A 23,319-nucleotide genomic window follows, 5' to 3' on the forward strand; every position below is an offset into this window, starting at 1 on the left:
GGATGTGATGTTGGGGTTCACCTTCAAATCAGTGGTGGGGAACTCACGTCGGAGAGCCTCTTCTACCTTTGCAAGGTACCCGGCTCTAAATCCATTATCGGATTTCCAGCCTAGTGCAGCAAGATCTTTCAGCGTGGAAATCAGAATTTCCTCCTCCCTCCGCGACCACACACGACGATGACGTTCGGCAGCCCTTTGCACAGCTGCCCTGCCGAGTCCATTGCCAGCTACAAAATCGACAAACATGAAGGAAAACATAGTATACTTAATCAATCCACGAGTCATAATTAAATGATGGGAATATACCTTGCGGATGAACTCTTCCACCCAAATCCATGCTCGCTACTGCAATCCCCTGAATATAACCAGCGGCATATGCCGAAAGATATTAGAAAAAAACAGAACTTACAAACAAAATAGGAAAAAGGTTAGTTCATCACAACAAAGCATTGGAGAAGAAATTACTGCTATAATGCTTCAAAGGCCAAGAATATTCACCGCTAGTCTGGAGTGATAATCGAATGAGACAAGAGTGTTAAATAGGCGTTCCATAAAAGCGCCAAAATTTTGATTTTTTCCCACCAAATAAAATTCCCGCCTTGGTTGATTTTCAAGGCGGAAAAAGAAACCGCCAAATTTTTTATTTTGTCTAAGATCAAAAAGTGAATTCCCGCCACTGTGATTTTCAGTCAATAATTAAATTTCACCAAGGGTATTTGTGGAAATAGCTGGTCAAATACGACTCCCCAATTCACTACCAAACAGCCGATTATTTGTATAACTGGGTCCCCCAATTCATATCAAACAGGGGATAAAGACGAGTTGACATGAGGGAATAGTACAATATGTATAATTAACTAACTACACTTCATCTAACCCGTCAGACTACCAAACGCGGCCGTACGGGAGCTGCCTGTGTGAATCTATATTAATTCACTTAAGGTGTCATGACACATCTAAATTAACATTATAAACCGGAATTCGACATGGAATAAACATCAGATACATTTCACTGTTTGCAAAACTCCAAACACGCCCTACCAAATAATCCATCTCTCTGAATATTTATAAACAAAGACAAATCTAAGCACGCGCACTTTCTCTCTCTAGAATCGAGTCTGAGTCTAACCGCTCACTGTGTGAATATCTCAGTAGTTGAGTATTTGTCTTGTCTGCTGCTAAACCCTAATTAAGCCAAGGGGAGCTGCCTGTGTGAATCACCCTCTCCATATTCGTGATCGGAGTTGGGTTCGATTAATTGCGGGAATATGGAGAGATCCGACGGCAAGGATTTCAACCACTACACCGACTTCACAAGCAGCTCGGCTTCTGGTAGGAATCTTCTCTCTTTTTTTGACTATTTATGTCTTGATTCCATTCATTTTTCGCTTACGATCCGTGCTCGAGCTTTATGGAGTGAGTGTGGATGTGATTTTCAGCTGGAATTTGTACACGCGAGGTTCTGATATGGTATTTGATTAATCGTGCAGGTGGTGCAATGTTTGACGCGTCACAGTATTCGTTTTTCGGTAAGGATAGAATGGATGAAGTGGAATTGGGGGGTTTGGAGGATGATGAGGAGGTTGGTCGTTCGATTGGGGGAGGATTTTGTGGTGAAGACGAATTGAACGAGTATCATTTGTTCCAGAAAGATGAGGTGAATATGTTGAATGGTTGTTGTGAAACTGAAACCGTATTTTTGATGAACTTCCAACTTTGAACTTTAGGCGTAGAACAGTAGAAGCTCATAGCTGTTCGTGTAATGAAGTGTGTAATCAACATATGGAGGCTATTAAAGGATAGCCATATTTTGCATGTGACTCTCAGTAAAGAGGAGACGTCTCTTAAATGAAAATAATATTGTAATTCTCATGATGTCTTTGAATTTTTTAATAATTTGGTCCTGTCTAAATGTGATCTTTTAATATTATCTGAAAATATAAGCTCCTGGAGTTCTTAAGATGGTCTTATTTGTTAGCTATAGAATTCCTGTTTCCTATGGAAAACTTTGAAAATCTTCTTGTATTAGGGCCTAACTTATTGTATATATCTATTTTGATCTAATGTCTTGAACAATTTTCATTTTGCAGGGCTCAGGAGTAGGATCTTTGTCTGATATAGATGATCTGGCAACTACATTTGCAAAAGTGAGTTGTTCACAAAACATAGTACTTTTTCAGAGTCTATTCTTGTGATTTTGCATTCTTAGTAGTATTTTTTTCTATCAATCTATTACCCATGTTATTGTGTATCATGTATGCTTGAATCGCCATTCAAAAATGGAAGCATAGCTACACATGAAATACAGCAAATAGTGCATTTGGTAGCAAGAATATGATCGTTAACAGTCATTTCAAGAAATACAATGAGAGATGCAGCTCAATGAGATATGCAAAAAGCAAAATGGAAAATAATCTGGCAAGTAAGTCTAACTTGGAAATAATTTGAACTAATATGATTGATCCTAGAGAACAATCTTAAGTTGCTTCCTGACATTTATTCTAAAAAAAAGAGAGAACAACAATGAACAATAGGATGTACAAACAAAACAATAAATGCTCATCTGTTTGAAGTCTTATTGATCTCCTAGATGTGTAAATTTGACCAATATTTGCTAAGTCTTGATCACTTTATTACATGCTATTTATTGTGCCATTCTGTTATCATGCAGTTGAACAAAGTTGTTTCGGGACCAAGACATCCTGGAGTTATTGGTGATCGAGGGTCTGGATCTTTCTCTAGAGAGAGTGAGTCTAATTATGTGCCTATTTAAGAGTTACAATTCAATCTATCTATCTTCCCTTACAGTTTTATGCTGATGATTACACGCACCAGTTGACGCTGTATGTGTAAATTACTAGTTGATCTTTTTAAAGAATTTTTGTTTCAAAATGTTAGAAATTTTTTTTTTATATGAAGATTTGCAATTAACGATTTTTTGGCAAGTGCTCTCAACGCCAAATTAAGCATCACATCCTTTTCCGAATGTCTTCATTGATGTGAATTATTCAAGAAGTAATAGCAAAAATAAAAAAATGGACCCTCTCCTTGTTGAAGGAAAAACACTTTGTTTGCACTCAGCAGTCAGCACTGGGATTCACATCAATTGTTGAACTTAGATTAAGGCATTTGATGTTTTGGGTTGCTATTTCTTGTTCACATGCTATGTTCAATTTCTTCTTTTCTTTTTACAGTTATTTTCTGGCCTTTTAATTTATAAATGTTACAGGCTCATCAGCCACAGAGTGGACGCGAGACACAGATATTCCTGAATGGTTTGATCACCATATGTCTGACTCAGAATGCTATGAAGAAAATAAGAGATGGTCATCACAGTCCCATCTGTCCTCATTGTTTCTATCAGAATCTAAACCATTATATAGAACATCATCCTACCCTCAGCAACAGCCACAGCTGCTTCACGCTTCAAGTGAACCCATTTTGGCCCCTAAATCATCTTTCACTTCCTTCCCTCCACCGGGTTCTCAAAAAACTTCTTTCAATTTGTCAACTCTTTCTAGTGGAACTCAGTCACCATTCTCTGCACAGAACAGCTCTTCGCTTTCTAACTCTATCCTCAGTTGGTCTAGTTTACCTCAAGGGTTCCAATATAATGCTAATATGAACTTAATGTCTCCAAATACATCTCATAATAATCAATTGCAGAACCACTGGATTAACCATGCTGGTGTTCTTCACGGAGATCATTCAATTCTCTTAGACAATATCCTGCAGCATCAGTATCATAATGGACTATTACCTCCACATTTATTATCCCCACAGCATCCAATACGACATCATTCTTTTCAACCATCTTTGGCCCAGTTGTCAGCCTTACAATCTCAAATGTTTAATAGCACTCCTTCATCAGATTGGTGCAAATACAGATTGACTCAGAAGAGCAAGTCAAAGTCTAAATCATCACAGAAAGGTAAACATTCTGTGCGTTTCTCTAATCAAGGGTCTGAGGCTAGTATCCATCGGAGTGATAGTAACTTTCCACAAATAAAATCTAAGCACATGACTGCTGATGAAATAGAGAGCATACTCAAAATGCAGCATGCGCACGGCAATGACCCTTATGTAGATGATTACTATCACCAAGCTCGCCTTGCAAAGAAATCTGCTGAAATGAGGTCAAAGTATCGTTTTTGCCCATCCCTCCCTCGAGAACAGTCTTCTCGATCCCGTAGTTGTACTGAATCACAACCACATCTTCAGGTTGATGCTCTTGGAAGGGTTTCTTTTTCTACAATTCGCAGGCTTTCCCCTCTTCTTGAGCTTGACCCCCCTCCTTGGGCATGTGGAGATAGTGGTTCCGAGCAGAAAATATTCGAAAAACCTCTGGAGCAGGAACCGATGCTTGCAGCAAGAGTAACAATTGAGGATGGGTTTTCTCTCCTTCTAGAGGTGGATGACATTGATCGTCTTTTACAAGCTACTCAACCTCTGGATGGTGGACACCAGTTAAGGCGAAAGCGCCATACCCTTTTAGAAGGATTAGCTGCCTCTCTGCAGCTAGTCGACCCACTTGGAAAAAGTGTAAATTCAGTCGGCCTATGTCCCAAGGATGATATTGTGTTCTTAAGGATAGTGTCTGTTGGCAAGGGCCGAAAACTCATTTCAAGGTTTCTTCAGCTTCTACTACCTGGTAGTGAACTTACTCGAATAGTATGCATGGATATCTTCCGCCATCTAAGATTTCTGTTCGGGGGCCTACCAGCTGATGCAAAAGCAGCCGACACCATCAATAACCTTGCTGAAACAGTCTCCATCTGCATTGGCGGTATGGATCTTAATTCCCTTAGTGCTTGTGTTGCTGCAGTTGTTTGTTCCTCCGAGCAGCCGCCTCTCCGTCCTATCGGCAGTCCTGCTGGAGACGGTGCGTCGGTCATCCTGAAATCCGTGCTAGAAAGAGCAACTCATTTACTGAGAGATCCTCTGCCAGCCAGCAACTTGAGCACTCCTAACCGCGCCCTTTGGCAGGCGTCGTTCGATGCCTTCTTCGGCCTCCTGATGAAATACTGTGCCAGCAAGTATGATAGTATAGTGCAGTCCCTAATCTCCCAAGACAAGTTGGAGATCGGGTCGGAGACTGCAAGAGCCGTAAGTGGGGAGATGCCGGTAGAGATTCTACGCGCTAGTGTATATCACACAGACGAGAGACAGAAGAAACTGTTGCTGAATTTGGCACAACAGTCGATGCCTGCCACCGGTGTTAGCTCGCAGGGTGGTGGAAGTGGTGGACAAGTGAATCCTGAAACGGTGAAAGGGTAAGTGAGCTGTGAACTGTAAATGCTTTGCTCTGCCTCCCTTGTCACTGTTGCTGCTGCTTTTGGGGTTTGGCAGAATTTTAGTGCCAACAAATTTGTTGGAGTGATGCCTGCTCTGAAGTCTTCATTTTCTATTAATAAATTTGTTAAAAACACTGTATAATGTCAAAAGCTCTATTTCTAGTATTTAATTATTATTATTGTTTCTATTGAGTCTGTGTGTAAAGTATGAAACTAGCATTTTCAGGTTGATTGTACAGGGATCATCATTAAGAGAAGGTTTGATATTAGAGGTCTCTCTCTATCTCATATGTATGTACAATTTGCGCTCGGGGTTTTGTTTGGACTTAAGCTTTTAAGTTTGTATAAATATAACTGGTTCAGTTCAAATTAGGTTCTTGACTTATTTTGTTTAGAGAATTAGAGGTCTCTCTCTCATATATGTATGTAGTACTATAAATTTTTGGGGTCTTGTTTTGTAAATACTTAAAGTATAGTCTATAATTGAATCGCACTAATTTTACTTTTGTGATTGGAGTCCAAAATTGTAGTACTACCATTTTTTGTTTTTTTTGTGAGTATATATATTCTCCCATCACATTATTCGGTCTATAATTAGAGTAACCAGGTATAAAGTAGCTCTAGTTAACACATGTTCTATGATTGGTTATATTAACCACATATAGTAATAGATGACTAAAGTAACTTTAATTTCTTTTTCTATACACCATAACTAGTAACTACCATATTTGTGCTTGTTCACAGACCTCTTTTCAGAATAAACAGTGGAATAAATTGATAACTAAATGAGAGGCTCTTCCCATCGACAACTTATATTGCATGCACCTAAAAATAGATTAAAAAAAAAAAAAAGTAGTAGTAGTAGTACTATATGCTAAAACATTAAGGGGCAATTCCGCATAAATACACAAACTTTGACGCAATTTTAGTTTTGCACATAAACGTAGAATTCTACTATATTCAAACAAGCAAGCATTCAATTAATTTTTTAAAATAATGTCATTATGGCTAGTATAAGTAACATATATTATATCACTATGATTTTGGTCAAGTGTCATAGACATTCAATTACATGCTTGCTTTATTACATTGTAGTATAAGCCATGAAGACATTTTAACATCAATTTGGGGGCGATTAATTAATTATCCTATAAAAATTTTAAAAAAAAACGTGGACGGCAGGATTCGAACCTGCGCGGGCAAAGCCCACATGATTTCTAGTCATGCCCGATAACCACTCCGGCACGTCCACAACCTGAAGTCGTTTTAATTACTTAACACTATGTTGTCATGTCAGAACTTATAATATCAGTCGTGGACTGGTGGGATAGAAATATCGTTAGTATTATACTACTTCACCTATATTTCTTTTTAATTTGTTTTCATTTCATGTGAGTTATACACCTTTTGTCATAGATTATTTCAATCAATTAGGCCCTAAAATGATTAATTTTTCTTCATTCTTGAATTGTTTTCAAAGCTTAGATCTTGAGAAAATCGAATCATGTTACACTTAAAAACCTCACCAAGAGAAAATGTTTCATTATCATTTGTCAATATATAGAAATTTGCTTTGTAAGGTTTGATTTAAGGTAAAGCATGAGGATTCTTGCTTCTTTGATATCTTCTTGTTGTTTTGGCTTTGGGATGTAGCAGACTAGCAGTAACTCAATTTAACCTCATATATCTTGGTTTTGGCTGGGTTTCTTCAAGTACAATTCTGAAAATTTCATGGCCTAATATCTTTTATATAGGTTGAACAAGATTGAACTTGTACTACAGTAAAAATAGGCCATACCAACATACCCCTCACTAATTTTACTGAATCATCCAATATAATCAAGTGGCAACACCCAATTTCCTCTCACAATATATGATTGAAGAAACTCAACGAGTCCACACATAATCAACCATCAATGCCAAGGCTTGATGAAAAATAAACTTTCAACTTTCTCAGAAGAAATACAAACATTGTAGTATAACAAACATAACTGATCATGTCAATTAGCCTCAATAAGCAAACATAACAAAATTGGCATCTAATTTGGCCGATAAGAAACTGACTAAGCCCGATTATAGTGATGCAACTTGTATAATAAGACTTTTCCCGCAGCATTTCCCACAGCCATGAAACCTCCGTGAGGGCTGAAATCCATGCAGCTTGGATAGTGCACCGCCTTATTTGGAGGAGGCCAGTTCGAGAAAACAGTTAGAGACGGGACATGAACCAGCTTCATGCTATTCTTCTTCATGCGAGAACTGATGGCCAAAATTTGTGCGTCCGGACTGAATTTCATGAAATCCACCTTAGTAGTCAAGTTTTCAATAACTTTTATAGGTTTTCTCTTCCCACCTATGAACTCATCTCTGTTGTAGATGTTCACAATCCCACTGTCTGAACCTGCTGCAAATAAATTACCAACTGGGGGAACAGACAAAGCTGTACCAGTCAGACAACCTTCATCGACGCCCTTGTGGAAGCACAGCCTTGTCCTCAGATCCCAGTGATAAATCTGCCCATCCCCACCTGAACTCAACAATTGATGTCCATCATTAGTGAATGCTACAGATCTAACACTTCCATTCATCTTCAGCGTACCAATCAGTTCTTTTGTCTTTGATGACACCAACAGAATACACCCTTCGTTTCCAAGAAAGGCGATGGTTTTAGAATCAGGGCTAACCTCAAACGATTCCAAGCTCTTCTCATCCCGTCCTGCAAGAGGGCCTATCTTATCTACTTGAGCTTTGATTAAGTCAAAGCTATAAGCAAACTTCCTCCTTCCTGATATGATGGCCTGTGATCCATCAGGCAAGAAAGCAGCCTTTCGAATAGGACAGTCCTCCAGAAAAATGCTCTGGATCATCTCATTTTTCTTCCCATCTACTTGAAAGAACTTCAATGTTCTATCCAACCCACCAACAAGGAGCAGCTGTGCATTCTTGTGGAACTGCACAGAATTAATTGGACCTTGGGAAGGGTCCTTCATATTGGCGTCAGACAATCTCGAGTATTCAAGAAGCCCCGGTAATAGTTTCACACTCCTGTTCAGAACAAGATCTTCATTTGACCTGAGGACATCATCAGCATATTCAGGACGCTCATAACCACTGGCTACCACCACTCCGCTTTCTTTGTCAGAATCATCATCTTCAGAACTATACACTGGCTGAGAATTGGGACATGCCCAATCAGTACCTCGGTTCATCTTCATATGCTGAGCTCTCAATCTCGACTCATACGCTTCACCAGAAATTACACTTTCATCCTCTCCTTTCCTCAGCTTCCGCAGTTTGTTGATCTTGGCTATGTTTATACTAGTCTTTTTCTCTTCGTCATCAACCCACACAGGTTTTCTCTCATTGTTATCCTGTTCATCAGCACTCTCATCTCCAGACTCAATGTCCTCTTCGTACACAGACAATGTGCTGTCTGCTGACCTATCAGTGAAGAACAACGCAGAGTTGTTGTCCACCTCCTCTCTAGCTTCTTCTTCTTCATCGTCCTTCCCAAACCCAACCGGTGAGTATAAGTTGCTAAACAAAAAGCTTTCGAGCTTCTTTCTCTCCTTCCCCTCCTCAATTTCCAATTGCTCGTCATCCTCCTCCTTTCGCCCTTTCTTTCTCTTATTATTTCTCGTAGGGTCCACGACAGTTTTGTCTCCATCCCCAACCTCTTCTTCGACAAGTTCAATCTTGTCTTTCACCATCTCCCTCTTTTTCTTCTTCCCTACCTCTTTAGTTAGGGCATTCTGAGAAATTAAGCTCATTTTCTCAGCCAACGAACTGCTCAAACCAAATCAAATCTTAGTAAAAACTAATCAATGATATAAACACATAGAAATAAAATCAGAAATGTACACAAAATGATTCTTTCAACAAAGCAATACACCCTCTACTGACCAATAAAGCAATTCGTTGCCATATCCGAAAAATAATCTATCAACATACATAAAAGTCAAGTTTTTGAAAAATTACGTAGTGCAGAAGACTGACTTTTTCAGAATTTCGAACATTGTATCACAAATTTATCTTGTTGGTCTGTTCAATGCATGGGGAACATTCTTTCAATTCAATTGAATGTTAGCATACAAGAGGAATAAGATACATCAATAAAAATTCATACCAATTTTTCAAATATTTCTTTAATGGAGGCTGGAGGGCGATTCTTCTGGAGAGCGGTGGCGATTCTTCAATGGAGGTTGGAGAAGTTCGGCGGCGTGAGGAAGGAGTATACTTAAATGTGAGTAGTGTTTTAGGGCTTTTTCTTGAGGCTTTCTCTTTTCACTTTATACTATTAGGCCCAACAAAAATAATGTATTATAGCCCGCAACTTATTTTTCTAAATCTTGGTGCACAAAAATAATCTATACATGTATAAAAGACGAGTTTTGGCCTTAATTTGAATATTTATAAATTTTGGGTATGAATTTTAATATTTATAAGTTTTGAGCAAGAAGTTGAATATTTATAAATTTTGAATGTAACTATTTATTTAATTTGGGTGTCAACTTTTAATCAATAACTGAAAAAACTGTTGTCCTTTCATAATCTATTGTATCGACTGTGCCAATGTAACTGTTGTTATTTGTTACAACTAATAATTAGGTCATGTTTTCTAATTAGGCCATGTATTGAAGAAAATGGAATAGATGGAATGTAACCGTTGTCCGTTTACTATTTCAGTTGCAAAAATAAGAGTCCATGTTACCTTAGAATTAAAACAATAAATTACTCCATGTTGTGGCGTTTTTTAACCTAATAATATGATATGATTATACTATTAATTTCTCTAAGACTCACAATTTAGTGAATATGAATATGTTGTCCATGTCGTGCGATATATGTTTTAAAATTGTCAAATTAATTGCTCCATATAATAATGACTTGATATTTTTTGTCTATAAATGCATACCATTTGCTAACTTATGGAGTATTTCACTTCCACAAGACTCTCCTCCACTGCATCACGAATCTATACAATATATAAAAGGAGAGTTTTGAAGGTATTTAGGGAAATAAGAAAAACTTTTAGGGTATTTAAGGAGCCTTTTGTTTGTAAATTTAAAATTCAAAATTTGTGACCAAATTTTAGTGAAAACAAAAAAATACAATTTACCAAACTTCTATTTTAGTGGGAATAGTGGCTCTTAATTAGTTGCATGGGACACCTATATTATGTTTTGTGGAAGAAGAGATTAAGAGGCTGGAATAAGAAGAGGTGAGAAGAAAAACGAATAGGAATAATCTATATTGTGTTTTTCAATATATTTAAGATTTATTTGAAATTTATATTGTATTTATATTTTAGAGTTATCTGTATAATAAACTTGCAGATTGTGTTTGTCGCCTTCACTCCATCGCTCGTGTTTGGAAGCCTCACGAGTAGTGTCAATTTCCAAGACATCATCTCGTGGTACGTATACATATATTGTTTTATATAATGATAACATGGCTTGGTGAGATAACATGTTTGCACCTCCTCTATTATTTCAGTGATTCTAATCTAGACAGTTCTTGGATCTACTGCCCAATGTAACAGGTTTTTAAGAGTGCAACACATTTTGATTCTCTCACTGTTCGTGAAAATGTCGGGTTTCTGTTGTAAGATATTTGTCCTTATAATTAGTTTTTGCTTCATTGTTATCAACTGTATTTCATGTTTAAGTTATTGGTACAATAAATTGTTATTGTAGAAATTTGTGATTTTAGAACTTGAAATAATAATATTGTTTCTCATTCGGTATATGTGTTATTTTTTTTCTCGGTCTAATTTTATATTTTTTAATAATTTTTTTTTATTTATATATTTATGATTTCAGATTTCATATAATGATATTTTTATGGATTTGTAAAATCATTTTACAGTATAAAATAAGTTAAATTAAAAAAAAATGGATCGTGCATCGCACGTGGGTGATACTAGTGTACTATAGTAGTCAACTTATTTTTCATACCTAACTAATATTCATACCTAACTAAAACAAATTTGTTTCCTGCTCCCTCCGTCCCATAATAGATGACATCCTTGTGGAATGTCACAAAATTTTAGAAAATATTCCCTCCGTCCCTGATTAAGAGTCACACTTTTCTATTTCGGTCCGTCCTCAATTAAGAGTCACACTTCATTTTTACCATAAATAGTAAGTAGGTCCCACGTTCCACTAACTCAATTCACTCACATTTTATTATTTAGGTCCCACGTTCCACTAACTTTTTCAACCAACTTTTCTTTACATTTCTTAAAACTCGTGCCCGGTCAAAGTGTGACTCTTAATCGGAGACGGAGGGAGTATTGTTTTGTGAGTTGGGCGGAGAGAGAAAATATTATATTTATATTAATGTGAAATGGAGTTTTTTCTAATTAAAAGAAATGTGACATCTTTTGTGCAACAAACTTAAAAGGAAATTGTGATATCTATTATCTCACATAGGGCATAATATATTTCTTTTTGATTAACCATGAAGTATATTAATTTGTTGATATTAAGTGTCAAATATATTTATAAAATATAAATAATTTAATTTGAATGGTGATAAATTAATTAAAAATTTGGGTATGTAACTTGAATTCTTATTTCAAACTTACTAAATTTATTGCATATCGATATTCATATTATTATAATAAAATTAATCTCTTCACATAATTTAACAAAATTCATAATTATATATACATATGTTATTTTGCCAAATAAAACTTGTATCTCAATTACTATTATGAGATGGAGATGGGTGGAATCTCAATTACAACGATTATGATATGAGTGGGATCTCAATTACGATTATAAGATGGGTAGAAGTCATCCCAATCCAAACAATAAGGGTGTGATCTCAATTATGACGATTATGAGATGAGAGTGATCTCAATTACGATTATGAGATGGGTGAAAGTTATCCCAACCCAAACAAATGGACCACTATGATTGTTCGAAAAAACATATTCACACGATTTGATGCACCATGGACTATCATAAATAATAGATGCTCTATTTCTTTTTTGCAATATATCCAGATCCTATCTCATGCTCATTTCAGTTTCACTCATATCTACTTTCATATTTCTCTATTACTCAAAAATATAGTACTTCAAAGAGTTCAACTATCACACCATAAGTGAGTCATTTCCCTTTTAAACAAAAAATCATTTCTCTTAATTTATTTTTCCTATCTACTTTAATATTTTCACTCATCTACTTTTCTCTCTCTCATACTCTACTTTCTTCACTTCAACTCTAAAAATATCATTACCTTAATTTCGTGCGCAAAAGAAGTGGCTTGCTTATGCCGGATGAAGGGAGTAGGTTGTTTTGTTCATCTTGTTTTCAATTGGCTATTTCACTACGCATTTGGTGCATGATACAATATATATGACCATGTTTGGTTGCCGCGATTCTATCTGGGAAAATAATGTGAATCCTTAATTTTTAAATTTATGTGTTTGTTTTGGTTTTTAGTCAATTTGGGAAAGTAATCAAATTCCTGAAAACAAGGAAAATAGTACAAATTTTTTCAGTATTCTAAATCCTAGCTTTTATTAGGTATTCTGTTTCCAAGTTTTAGTATTCTTGTATATTTAGGTGTTTAATGGAGTGAAGTAGATAATTTATACAACTATTATTATTATTATTATTATTATTATTATTATTATTATTATTATTATTATTATTATTATTATTAATTCATTTTTAATTTATAAATCATACTCTTAATTTCAATATAATAAAAATTATAACCACAATTATAGTATATTATTTATTATCAATATTATTATTAATTTAATAAATAACTAGAATACAATTATTTATATTATGAATCATATAACAATAGTAATAAATCATTATAATAACAATTTTTATTACTATTATTATTTTATAAATCAATAATTAATTTAAAAAGTGATAATTAAATTTTGAGTTATAAATTTGATTCAATTATAATATCAGTAAATAACTATAATTATAATTTAATTATAATAATAATTATAATAACATTTATGATTTTATCATTTATGATTATAATCTTATGAACTAATAAAATAAGAAAATATTAATCCAATTATTAAATTATCAATCATAATAATAATAATAATATAATTATTATAATAATGTTTTAATAATATTAATCTTTTACTAATTAAAAAAAGAAGTATTATGTTCTTAACGTAGTGTTTAGATAAAATAAAATCTTGATATATTCCAAACGCAAGAAAGAAAATTTGTTAGGAATCATATTTCGAGAATTCATTTTTCTAGGAATTACTTTCCCTGCCAACTTTATTTTCCCGTCAACCAAACATTGTAACTTTTTTTAATATTCAATAATTAAAATAATACTAGTAAAAATTGTGTGAATAGACAATATGGCCTAACTACGACAATTATACAAGGTGAAATCTTATTTTATTTGACACTCAAAAACTACTCTGTCCGTGATCATATATATAAATATCCTTGCCAAATTATTTTAAAGATGGAATCTGTCAAGTCCGATCAAAAGAATCAATCGATGGAACAACACTTACTTCCAAATCGATTTACCAAAAACAGAAACAACACTAACTAAACTAAGATAGGTACAAACCAAAGAAAGTTGTCTTGGTAAATAAAAAATGTCTCACCAATAAACAATTCCCTGATGAGTTTCTTAACATTTAGAAAAAAGCAATTCTCTCATGGTTATTGCAACCTATACAAGAGAACACAAATATAAATAAAAATCATTGAGTGACTACATAAAATTTTCATACTACTATAGAATAGAACACATGATCTCCGTAGATGAGTCTTGAGTACCTTGTCTTGGAGATGAGAAAGCTAGTTTGCCAAATGCAGAGTCCTGTTAAAGAAAAGAAGCTTTCATTTGACTAGTGGAATAAAGACAACTTAATGGCTAATGAATATAATTCTGGATAACGTTGTTACTTGTTGACACAAAATAATTCAGATCTATGTAAGAAATAGCATGGATAATAGATGCACAGATGATGCTCGGGTGGCGGACGAACGTGGTGACTCGCCGACAACAATAATTCGGGTGGATTTTGGCTGGAGGAACAAGGAGGCGCAGAGTTTATAAAACAGAGTTAGAATCCCCAGTATAACAAACCACAGTTATTTTACTTCTTTCAATCCAATCCCCAATCAAAAAATATTTCTTTTTTTTAACAGTCATTCCAGCTAACCCTTTTTTGTTAGCCGAAATATGATTGTTCTTAAATAATTATCGAAATTTGACTAGTAACTATAATGGTACTTATTTCTATTTTTGCCAAATCAATTTTTTGTCCAATAATCAATTATATATGTCCATGACACAGCAACTAGGAAAAACTAACCTAAAATCTTGTAAGTTACCCGAAAATTGTGAATCAGACTATTAAATGAGTAACATAGATAGATACCTTGTGCCATATGTATAGTAGTTTTATATCTTTGGTAATAAATGCTATAGTATAATTAATGTTGGAGAGAGTTGAATGGCATAGCCCCAAAATTTGTAAAACAACCAAATTAAACTTAGTATATTGATATTCTCCGGCTCTTGCTATTTCTCTTTATATCCAAACAACACAGGTTGGAAAAGCAAAATTCAATTTTCATATCATAACATTTACAGGAAATCCCATGAGAGAAATAAAGACATTTGGATAGACTCTACAACCTCTCATCATACAATGCGTGTGTGTATATATATAGATAGATATATTCCATGGCCATGCACATGCCTGTGTTTGCGTGATTAGATTTACAGATATTCATATCATGAAACAGGCCACTTGGAGATGCATTCCGGCAGAGAAGAAAAACTGCGCTGCGACATCGAATGGGCGCTTCGGCGTCTGCCACTTGGCTTGGCCGAAGCTGAAGACAATGATGATGGTTTTGATTCGGAGGCGGAGCCATACCTACTCAGATGACTAGTCAGCTTCTTCTTCTCCTCCGACTCCTCCTCCGCCCCGTTCTTCTCTCTACCTCTAACATGCCCTACTTTCACCTCATTAATCCCAACCGGCAGAACACAGTTGCAGAACAAACCTGAATAATCAAACAAACAACATCAGCCCCAAACAAACAAATTCAGCCACAAACACAAACATAATCAATCGTACCAAGGCGAGCAAGGCGATTGACCCATCTAGGGATTTGTTTGCCGGTCAAGCGAAGGCACACATCGTTGCAGAAATGGTTGCAATTCTTGGAAATGAGATTGTAGGCATTTCCGGGGTATTCTCGAGCCAGATTTTCCATGAGCGCGCGGACCTCCTTGGGCCCCAAATCCGATCGCGCAATCAAGATTGATTTTCGAAATGTGAAGCCAGGGCAATGCTTTGGTTCTACCTCAAAAATCCCAGTTGTTGAATGTTCATGAGCACCGAATGCATACTCAACCCCATGAACTACATCCACAAACCCTAATTTTTGTAATTGCCAAATTTGGGGGAAAATCAAAGAGGAAGCAGCAATTGATTACCTTCAACACCAGAATGATAGATGCCGAGGCCGAGCCAGTAAGCGTAGCCGTTGATGGGGGTGAGGTCGTATACGTTGAGGTATACCGGTATAGTGCCCGTCTTCCCCTTCCGCCCCATCATTTTCCGCAGCATCGATGTCTTTCTTCTTTTCTCAACGCATGCGCTCACTTTTGATCGAATTTCACACCCCAATTCTCGATCTCTGGCTTTGGATTTGGAATTGGGATTGCAGAGTTTTTGATAACGGAAAACCCAATTCGCTTTTGCCTTGTCGATTGTGATTATTACATTCTTTATGATTTGGGGCAACTTCTTTTTTCTTTTTCTTTTTTTATTTATCAACCTTGAAAACCTAAATATATCCACTTTCCCAACCAAAACTATTTAAATATATTTATAGCAGAAGCAAAATGAATTTATCTTCTATCCATAAATTGATGAGATGGTCTTATAAAAGTTAATACTCCATATAGACCGATTGTTTTACAAGTCATAGTTAATATTTAATGCTAACTTCTAATTCTCAATATTACGAACTACTAATTCATAATATTAACCACTAGAAGCAATCAAACATTAGATTAAAAGCGTAAAACAATCATATATTTGAGATCAAAAATAGATTTTAATCTATAACATAATAGACTACGAAAATTTATTACAAAGTTGATCATCTAAAAAATTTATAAAAATCCATAGAATCAAACAAGTAAATTAAAGATATAGTACAATAAAATCACAACAAAATTCAGATAAACGATCATACAGTTGAATCAGCATTCTACCGGTCCCTTTTCTTGTTCTTGTTCTGCTTCTGCCGATGATAAGGTGCACTCCTGTAAAACACACCCATCATTAGAAACTACAAAGATGATTTGATTCTTGAATCTCTATAGCACTATTACAAGGCAAAATAAAGTAGCACCTTTTATACTGGGGATCAGTTGGGTCCGGAGCATACAGCGGTGACGTGAACAAGGCTGCAAACCGCGGATCTTGATTATCCACAGTAGGTATCTTGCCCTCGTCAACAACTTCTTTCCCCTTCGTCCCTTTGCGCTTCTTAGGCTTTATGTTGTACCCCTTTAAATTGGTATCGTCAGCAGTTAACAGCTCCAGTTCTGCTATGCTTGCTTCGTTTCCATTCGCCCTCTTCCTTGTCCCACGACTGCCCTTATTTTCCTCAGCTGGAGCATCATCTTCCACAAAAAAGTCATCTGCTTCTTCTGCAGCTTCTTCATCACCGTCACTACACTCATCATCTGAAACGTATTTCGACCCTTTCTTTGAAGCATTCTTTTTCTCTTTTCTCTTTCTGAGGTAAGCCTCCCAAACTGTTTCTGCTTTCTTCGTCTTCTTTTCAGAAATGCGCTTGCTGATCTCTTCTAATCCAGAACTAAAAGTCACCTCCATGTCCTGCCGCCCATCATCGTCTTCTTCGTCTTCATCTGAGCCGTCCCCTGCCTGGATTAGAGCACGGTACTTATCTCGCTTATTGCACTTCTTTTCAGACTCCCCTTCCACTTCATCTTCGTTCTTGTCCTCATCTGATTCACTCTCATCAGATGCCAAATACTCTTTTAACTCCAACTCAGCTATCTGCAACGGAAGGAAAAGACGCGAAAAGTGAAGTTGTGATTTGGGAAACTATATGCATAACTAGAAGTACAAAACCCTACAATGCATTTCAACAAAATACAATAGATCGTCACCTAACTCCACAGAACAATACAGCTCTGCTGATGCTTTGAAAGGAACTAAACCGTTAATGCATACATACTAAAAATATCATCAACCAGTAAGCAGATAAAAAACACAACTTAGTCATTCATCTGCAATAACTCATTGCAACAGCAGTGAATTTCTTCGAATGTAGATTCCATTATGAAATGAAAAGATGAGTAACAAAATGAACCAGATACGCAGCAATCATCTTTTTGGATAAACAAGAGAATTGACCCATGTTTTTAAACATTTGAAAAATATATCACAACTAGAAATTACAACATAACACCAACCTGCTCATCATTAAGTTTTCTCTTCAAGGTCTTTGCTCGTTGTGGTTCATCTTCATCCCATGTGAGATGAATGTTGCTATGTTGCAGTGCTCGAGTTTGAAAATCTAAACCTTCATAATCTGCCGGTGCCTGGATAGAAAAGAATCGGAATCATAAGAATAGTCAATTAGTAAGAAAAATATAGTGGATTTCTCAAGATAGCCAGCCGAAGATTAGGAGTTTGGATTCATTCCCTACAATAAAATCAACACATATGGGGAAAAAAGTTGTCCACATGCTTGGGCATAGACCTGTAGTTCGACCAATAATTAAGTAGATTGCTAGATATGTGGTCAAAGTTTCTCCAACACATGCTAATATAGCTCAGACATGAGCCATTCCTAACTAACGGAAAAACAGCCAAATTAGATAGCACAAATATGATACTGTCATCCATACTCTTACTATTGTCGTGCCTAGTCCATTCCATGTGTAGTACTTATATGATTATATTCAAACAAATCATAACAACAGGGTAAATCTTAATTTAAGATAAATATGGGAAGAAATTTGAGATTTCAAATTGCTATGGAAGAAGAAGCTAATTAAGAGACAGAAATTACCTCAGTGGCAACATCACGTGCCTTATGCTTAAACTCCATTGAATCTGGGATAAATCTCAAGTCCAACTTATTCGCTGATCTTTCAAACTCTACTCCATCACAAGTTTTATAGAGATAATCTGCTGTTGCAACTGAATCACATTCTACAACAGCATAATAATACCTAACAAAAAAAGAGGTACGGTTAAACACATGTTTTTAGAACAAGGAGACACAAAAGGTGAAACTAAAAAATTGCGCTATTTTATCACATAGTACACTTGCTCACAAACATGAACATCATCCTGTATATTGACAACTCAAAAGAACAGGTCTTCACTAAGTGCTTAATTCCATTTAAATAGGTGAAAACCAAAGAGTACAAGCATATAATGTGAAAAGCCAAAAACTTTATGAACTATACCTTAGCCTGCTAATCTCATAAGCACGTAGCTTACTTTGGTCAATCTCATCATCATCGTCATCATCGTCATCATCATGCTTATCCTCATCATCAAATAATCCAACAGGCCCACTGACGGCCTCCTCTTCCATGCGCTTGATTCCAAACTCAGATGGATAGACAGATACAGACAAAATCTGACCCCCTTTAGGGAGAAATGAAGCTAACAAGACATACAAATCAACAGCCTGCAATGAACGATTCACATTATAAGTATCCAAAATAGAGAAAATGAGAGTGCATACGATTTACCAAAACATGTAAACACTCTGAAAGCAAAAATATTTAGATATTTCGCGTTCAGACTGACACTTGAAAAAAGAAGTTAGACAACCCTCAAGTCCAGAGGTCTTGTTTTTATTGAGGACTATTCAAAGCCCAATGCTATGTGATAATTAGAGCTTGTGTCACACAATGTGGTTTCAAAGTAAGAGGAATGACTTGAAAGAATGACGAACAGACGAAAAGGTAAAACGGATGAGACATCTCACCCTGACTTGACTCCAGTCGAGATTGACAACAGCTAGCCTTCGTGTTTCTTTGTCGATTTCAGGCACATCCTCCTGCGAATGAGAAAAAAAAGAAACATACACAATTACAAAACTATTACTACAAAACTGTGTCAGCTTATTAGTTGAGGCATACAGTGAACAAGCCTCAACCTGCGGCATAAGGCTATCGTCTTCATCCTCCTGATCCACATAATTGTCATCATCTGAGTCAGTAGTACTGGTGGATGAAGACTCGTCTACACTCTGCCCATCATCATCTTCGTCTTCATCTTCATCTTCTTCGTCGTCTAATTCATCATCGTCGTCGTCATCCTCATCAAGATTCCTAATTTTTTCAATATCAGTTTTAGTTTGAGCTGGTTTGGCAATTTGGGCATCTGATTCTGGGGCATCTTCTTGGTGGAGGCGGTAGTAATGAGCGAGAGAGGAAGAGGAGGAGGTGTTGTTAGGCTTGGGTTTGCCACGCTTATCTACGGGAGCACGAGAGGAGATGAAGTTGCGGTCGGTGAATATGCGCTGGAAGCGAGAGTCGATTGTGACCTTGGAATGCCTCTTGGGAGTTTCCATGAAGCGAGGGTCTGACTGCGCCGAAGCAAATCGCTCGTCCTTAATCATTGCCGGTTCCTTCTTTTTCGTTTTCTTCTGCTTCTTTCTCTGCTCCAACCCCAAAATCCTTCGTGTGGAGGACGACATTCTCTCCTCACGGTGGTGTGTGTGTGCGAGAGACACAGAGAGTGGAGAGAAACGATGAATAATAATAAAAAAAAGACCTAGGGAGGAATCGTCTGCTGTTCCTGAACAAAAAATGAAACGCAGGAGAGGAGAAGATGAAGGAAAGGGGGACAGAGGGAAGGAGAGAGAAGTTGAGCAGCTTAAAAACCTAAGTTTAATGGATGGGGTTTTAGCCCTGAAAACATAAAATTGGGCTTCCAAATTAAAGTTGAACCCACTTATAAATTGGGCTTCCTTTTCGTTAATTGTTAGCTGCTGAACACTGGGAATTTCAATGTCGATAGCTCTAAGAACTAAACTTGGTTCCACAGGAGCTCGTCTCCTACGGAGCCTCGCCGCCGCACGGTCTTTCTCCCATCAACCTCGCGAACCAATTCCCGACCGCCCCCTTAGAAATCAATCTCGAATTCAATCTCGGCCCCGGAAGGCGGAAACCGATGCTGATTTTCTCGAAAAATTCAAGCTTGGACTGGACAGCGATAGCAGCGTCAAAGAAAACCCTAGCAAGAGTGAGGCAGTCGATAGAGGCAGCGACAGCGAGGATGCGAATGAGATATTCAAGAAGATGAAGGAGACGGGGCTGATCCCCAACGCGGTGGCTATGCTGGATGGGCTGTGCAAAGACGGGCTGGTTCATGACGCGATGAAGCTGTTCGGGTTAATGCGCGAGAAGGGGGCGATTCCGGAGGTGGTGGTGTACACTGCTGTGGTGGAGGGCTTCTGCAAGGCGCAGAAGCTGGATGATGCGGTGAGGATCTTCAAGAAAATGGAGAGCAATGGAATTGTTCCTAACGCCTTCAGTTACCAGGTTTTGATTAAAGGGCTGTGCTTGGGCGATGGGAGGAGAGTGGAGGAGGCCTATGAGTTTAGTATTGCGATGTTGGAGGCTGGTCATTCCCCCAATTTGGCTACTTTCACGGGATTGATTGATGGGTATTGCAGGGAGAAGGGTTTGGAAGAGGCTCAGAGTGTTGTGAAGGGAATGAGGCTAAAGGGTTTCTTCGTGGAGGAGAAAGCGGTTAAGGAGTATTTGGGTAAGAAAGGCCCCTTCTTGCCCATGGTGTGGGAGGCAATCTTGGGGAAGAAGGCCTCCAACAAGTTTCCTTTTTGAGGCTTAAGCATTTCTGTTTACCTTCTTCTTCTTTGTTTGATGTCAGCCTTTACTCTGTTTTCTCCCTCTTGTTTATTGGTCTGAATATCAATATATAGGATGTTTGTTTTTCTTCTTGTTCTTTATTTGGTGTCAGCTTTTGCTCTTCTAGCTTCTGGTTTAGTGGGATGATTGATTGCATGATGAAAGTGGGGATTGCTCAATTGTTTGTTTCACTTTATTTAGGAACCCAAGTAAACAAGAATGTGCCATGTTCTTGCTCTAGAATGAAAGATATTGTTTCAGTTGCAAACTGTGTTTACAAGGGGTGAGATCCTCTGCTACAATTGTTTTGGACCAGGGGATTGCTTCGGACCCAGCTATGGTGGTACTGTCAAAACCATAGCTAGTGTAAGCTGACAAAATCATAATTTCTTAGATGCATTACTTCTTCTGAACAAGTGCTTTTTTATTTTAAGGCACTATTCAACTTCTTTCCTTCATGGCACAGTTATCCTACCTGTAGATAAACAACTAAACAAAGCACATGAAGAAGTGGTGATCAAATTCCTAAAACATACTATATCTTATTACTATCAAGTGAAATTTCGAAGTTCAAAGGGGTTTCCTGCAATCAGAAATTCTGCAAACACTATTGAATCATTAATTTTACCACGTAAAATGAAGTTCTTAAGAAGCAGCTCTGCTTCTCTCAGCCTTACAAAGGTGAAGTCAGTGATCCTGCACTGGGATCAGTATGAAGTCTCAAATGTTTCTAGATCCTTCAGCATCATTGTTGCAAGGGACTGGTAGTTGATTTGCTTAGGAAATTGATAGGTCTGTGGTCTGTGGGTGTAGAACTAGTGACCATACATCTGTAGTTTGTGCAAGAGCTCTGGTTGACGCATTCAATCCTCCACTATCTCCCCATCCTGAAGTAGAGAAACAACTATCATTATTCATGTGATGAGTATGCGAAATAGAAGTGGTGCATTGGAATGTATGATCTTTGTTACTCGGAAGACAAACTAGGATAACAGAGACCTCGATTGAGTCAGTTGGTTGTGGCGTCTGGTGATGTATAAACGCATGCTGGTGGAAGAATAATGAACAACCATAAGCATATTTTTTAGTTGGATAGATAACAGTTTAAAAGGAGGATGCTTGCCATCTGTTTGCAGTAATCGTTCCATTGTTGTTCGTCCAACCCATAGTTAAAGAATTCAGTGGTATCCGCCCCCGGGTTTCTCCACATCTTTTCTCCAAAATCATCTATGTTTATTCTTCTAATCTCACACATGTAAGCACAGCAAGCAATGGATCACATATACGTACCATCAAGCGGAAAATGAATAATGCGATTAGCAAAGAAATTACTACTTGTTTGAGTAAAGCATAACCCCTAATTTGCGGATAAAATCACATTGGCTGAACTCAGTTTTTGTAGCAGGTACGTGTCCGCATTCGACAGCTCTAGGAACTGGGATAGGAAAAGGGATTGTGATTGGAACAGGAATACTGAAGCATGGTGATGGGTTGAGCAAAGCTGCTATATCAATTCCATCTGTGGCATGTCCCAGCACTTTATCATAGTATGTGTCTCTAACCAACACCGGAAGTATGTCTCCTTGTTTGGATGTATCTGCCTCTACAACATCAAAATGGGGCAAAGGATTTTGGTCTGAATAAATGGGACCTTGTTTGGATGTATCTGCCTTTTCAGCATCAAAATGGGGTAAAGGATTTTGGTCTGAATAAATGGGAGTGGGAGTGGGAGTTGGAGTGGGAATGGGAGTGGGAGTGTTCCAGTTCTCAAGAAATTCTGCATACAAGTCTCTCTCTTCTTCATCTGCGTCCATTTCTTGTTAAACTATTTCCTTTCCTTGGTTGAAGATGGAAACGAGTACACATATCACAGGTAGACACACACATTTTGCCATTTCTTAGAAACTAGATAAGAAGACCCATTTTCCAGAAATTAGTACAATTGCTCTTTCTCTATAAACTTCCTATGCTTGTACTTGCATCCAGACCTCTAATGTCATGTAAATTACATCTCTTAACTAATCATACACATAAAAGGCTAATAAGAATACAGTTTTGTTGGTCACAACGGTCAATGGCAATCAAGTCTTCATTGAAAAGATTTAAGATCTTG

General features: G+C 37.0%; 6 protein-coding genes and 1 non-coding gene across 9 annotated transcripts; 2 read left to right on the plus strand and 5 right to left on the minus strand.

The window, feature by feature from the left end:
* The first annotated feature begins 1,029 nt into the window (after positions 1-1,029).
* Positions 1,030-5,603, plus strand: LOC125195879 (protein PAT1 homolog 1-like). Of its 2 annotated transcripts, XM_048094150.2 has the most exons (5): positions 1,030-1,332; positions 1,491-1,657; positions 2,091-2,147; positions 2,672-2,747; positions 3,230-5,603. In XM_048094150.2, exons 1-5 carry the CDS (start codon positions 1,269-1,271, stop codon positions 5,275-5,277), a joined length of 2,412 nt encoding a protein of 803 aa, XP_047950107.2. In that variant the 5' UTR covers positions 1,030-1,268; the 3' UTR covers positions 5,278-5,603. The 2 variants fall into 2 exon arrangements, with proteins under 2 accessions (XP_047950107.2, XP_088913456.1); XM_089057330.1 differs by lacking the exons at positions 1,030-1,332; positions 1,491-1,657; positions 2,091-2,147 and adding an exon at positions 2,190-2,418.
* Positions 5,604-6,464: 861 nt separating this feature from the next.
* Positions 6,465-6,546, minus strand: TRNAS-AGA (transfer RNA serine (anticodon AGA)). Its single transcript has one exon. It is a non-coding gene; the product is annotated as a tRNA-Ser (tRNA).
* Positions 6,547-7,197: 651 nt separating this feature from the next.
* Positions 7,198-9,571, minus strand: LOC125195845 (Transducin/WD40 repeat-like superfamily protein). The gene is made up of 2 exons (XM_048094101.2): positions 9,421-9,571; positions 7,198-9,080 (listed from the first exon to the last, which is right to left on the minus strand). Exon 2 carries the CDS (start codon positions 9,062-9,064, stop codon positions 7,358-7,360), a length of 1,707 nt encoding a protein of 568 aa, XP_047950058.2. The 5' UTR covers positions 9,065-9,080; positions 9,421-9,571; the 3' UTR covers positions 7,198-7,357.
* Positions 9,572-14,867: 5,296 nt separating this feature from the next.
* Positions 14,868-16,106, minus strand: LOC125191724 (deSI-like protein At4g17486). Of its 2 annotated transcripts, none has more exons than XM_048089129.2 (3): positions 15,765-16,106; positions 15,403-15,705; positions 14,868-15,328 (listed from the first exon to the last, which is right to left on the minus strand). In XM_048089129.2, exons 1-3 carry the CDS (start codon positions 15,895-15,897, stop codon positions 15,054-15,056), a joined length of 711 nt encoding a protein of 236 aa, XP_047945086.1. In that variant the 5' UTR covers positions 15,898-16,106; the 3' UTR covers positions 14,868-15,053. The 2 variants fall into 2 exon arrangements, with proteins under 2 accessions (XP_047945086.1, XP_047945087.1); XM_048089130.2 differs by having other exon boundaries at positions 15,403-15,690; positions 15,765-16,103.
* Positions 16,107-16,370: 264 nt separating this feature from the next.
* On the minus strand, positions 16,371-20,225 carry LOC125193918 (pre-rRNA-processing ESF1-like protein). Its single transcript, XM_048091859.2, has 7 exons — positions 19,490-20,225; positions 19,319-19,390; positions 18,789-19,015; positions 18,386-18,548; positions 17,784-17,912; positions 16,691-17,364; positions 16,371-16,601 (listed from the first exon to the last, which is right to left on the minus strand). Exons 1-7 carry the CDS (start codon positions 20,030-20,032, stop codon positions 16,547-16,549), a joined length of 1,863 nt encoding a protein of 620 aa, XP_047947816.2. The 5' UTR covers positions 20,033-20,225; the 3' UTR covers positions 16,371-16,546.
* A 120-nt stretch (positions 20,226-20,345) lies between these two features.
* Positions 20,346-21,293, plus strand: LOC125193919 (uncharacterized). The gene has a single exon (XM_048091860.2). The coding sequence runs from the start codon at positions 20,346-20,348 to the stop codon at positions 21,180-21,182; it is 837 nt and encodes a 278-aa protein (XP_047947817.1). The 3' UTR covers positions 21,183-21,293.
* Positions 20,895-23,266, minus strand: LOC148929323 (uncharacterized). Its single transcript, XM_089056371.1, has 3 exons — positions 22,542-23,266; positions 22,330-22,447; positions 20,895-22,253 (listed from the first exon to the last, which is right to left on the minus strand). The coding sequence occupies exons 1-3, from the start codon at positions 23,018-23,020 to the stop codon at positions 21,984-21,986; spliced, it is 867 nt and encodes a 288-aa protein (XP_088912497.1). The 5' UTR covers positions 23,021-23,266; the 3' UTR covers positions 20,895-21,983.
* Between the last annotated feature and the right edge of the window lie 53 nt (positions 23,267-23,319).

Source organism: Salvia hispanica, chromosome 4 (genome assembly GCF_029641045.1).
Source record: "Salvia hispanica isolate PSC_SH4W2 chromosome 4, Shi_PSC_v1, whole genome shotgun sequence".
Lineage (NCBI taxonomy): Eukaryota > Viridiplantae > Streptophyta > Magnoliopsida > Lamiales > Lamiaceae > Salvia > Salvia hispanica.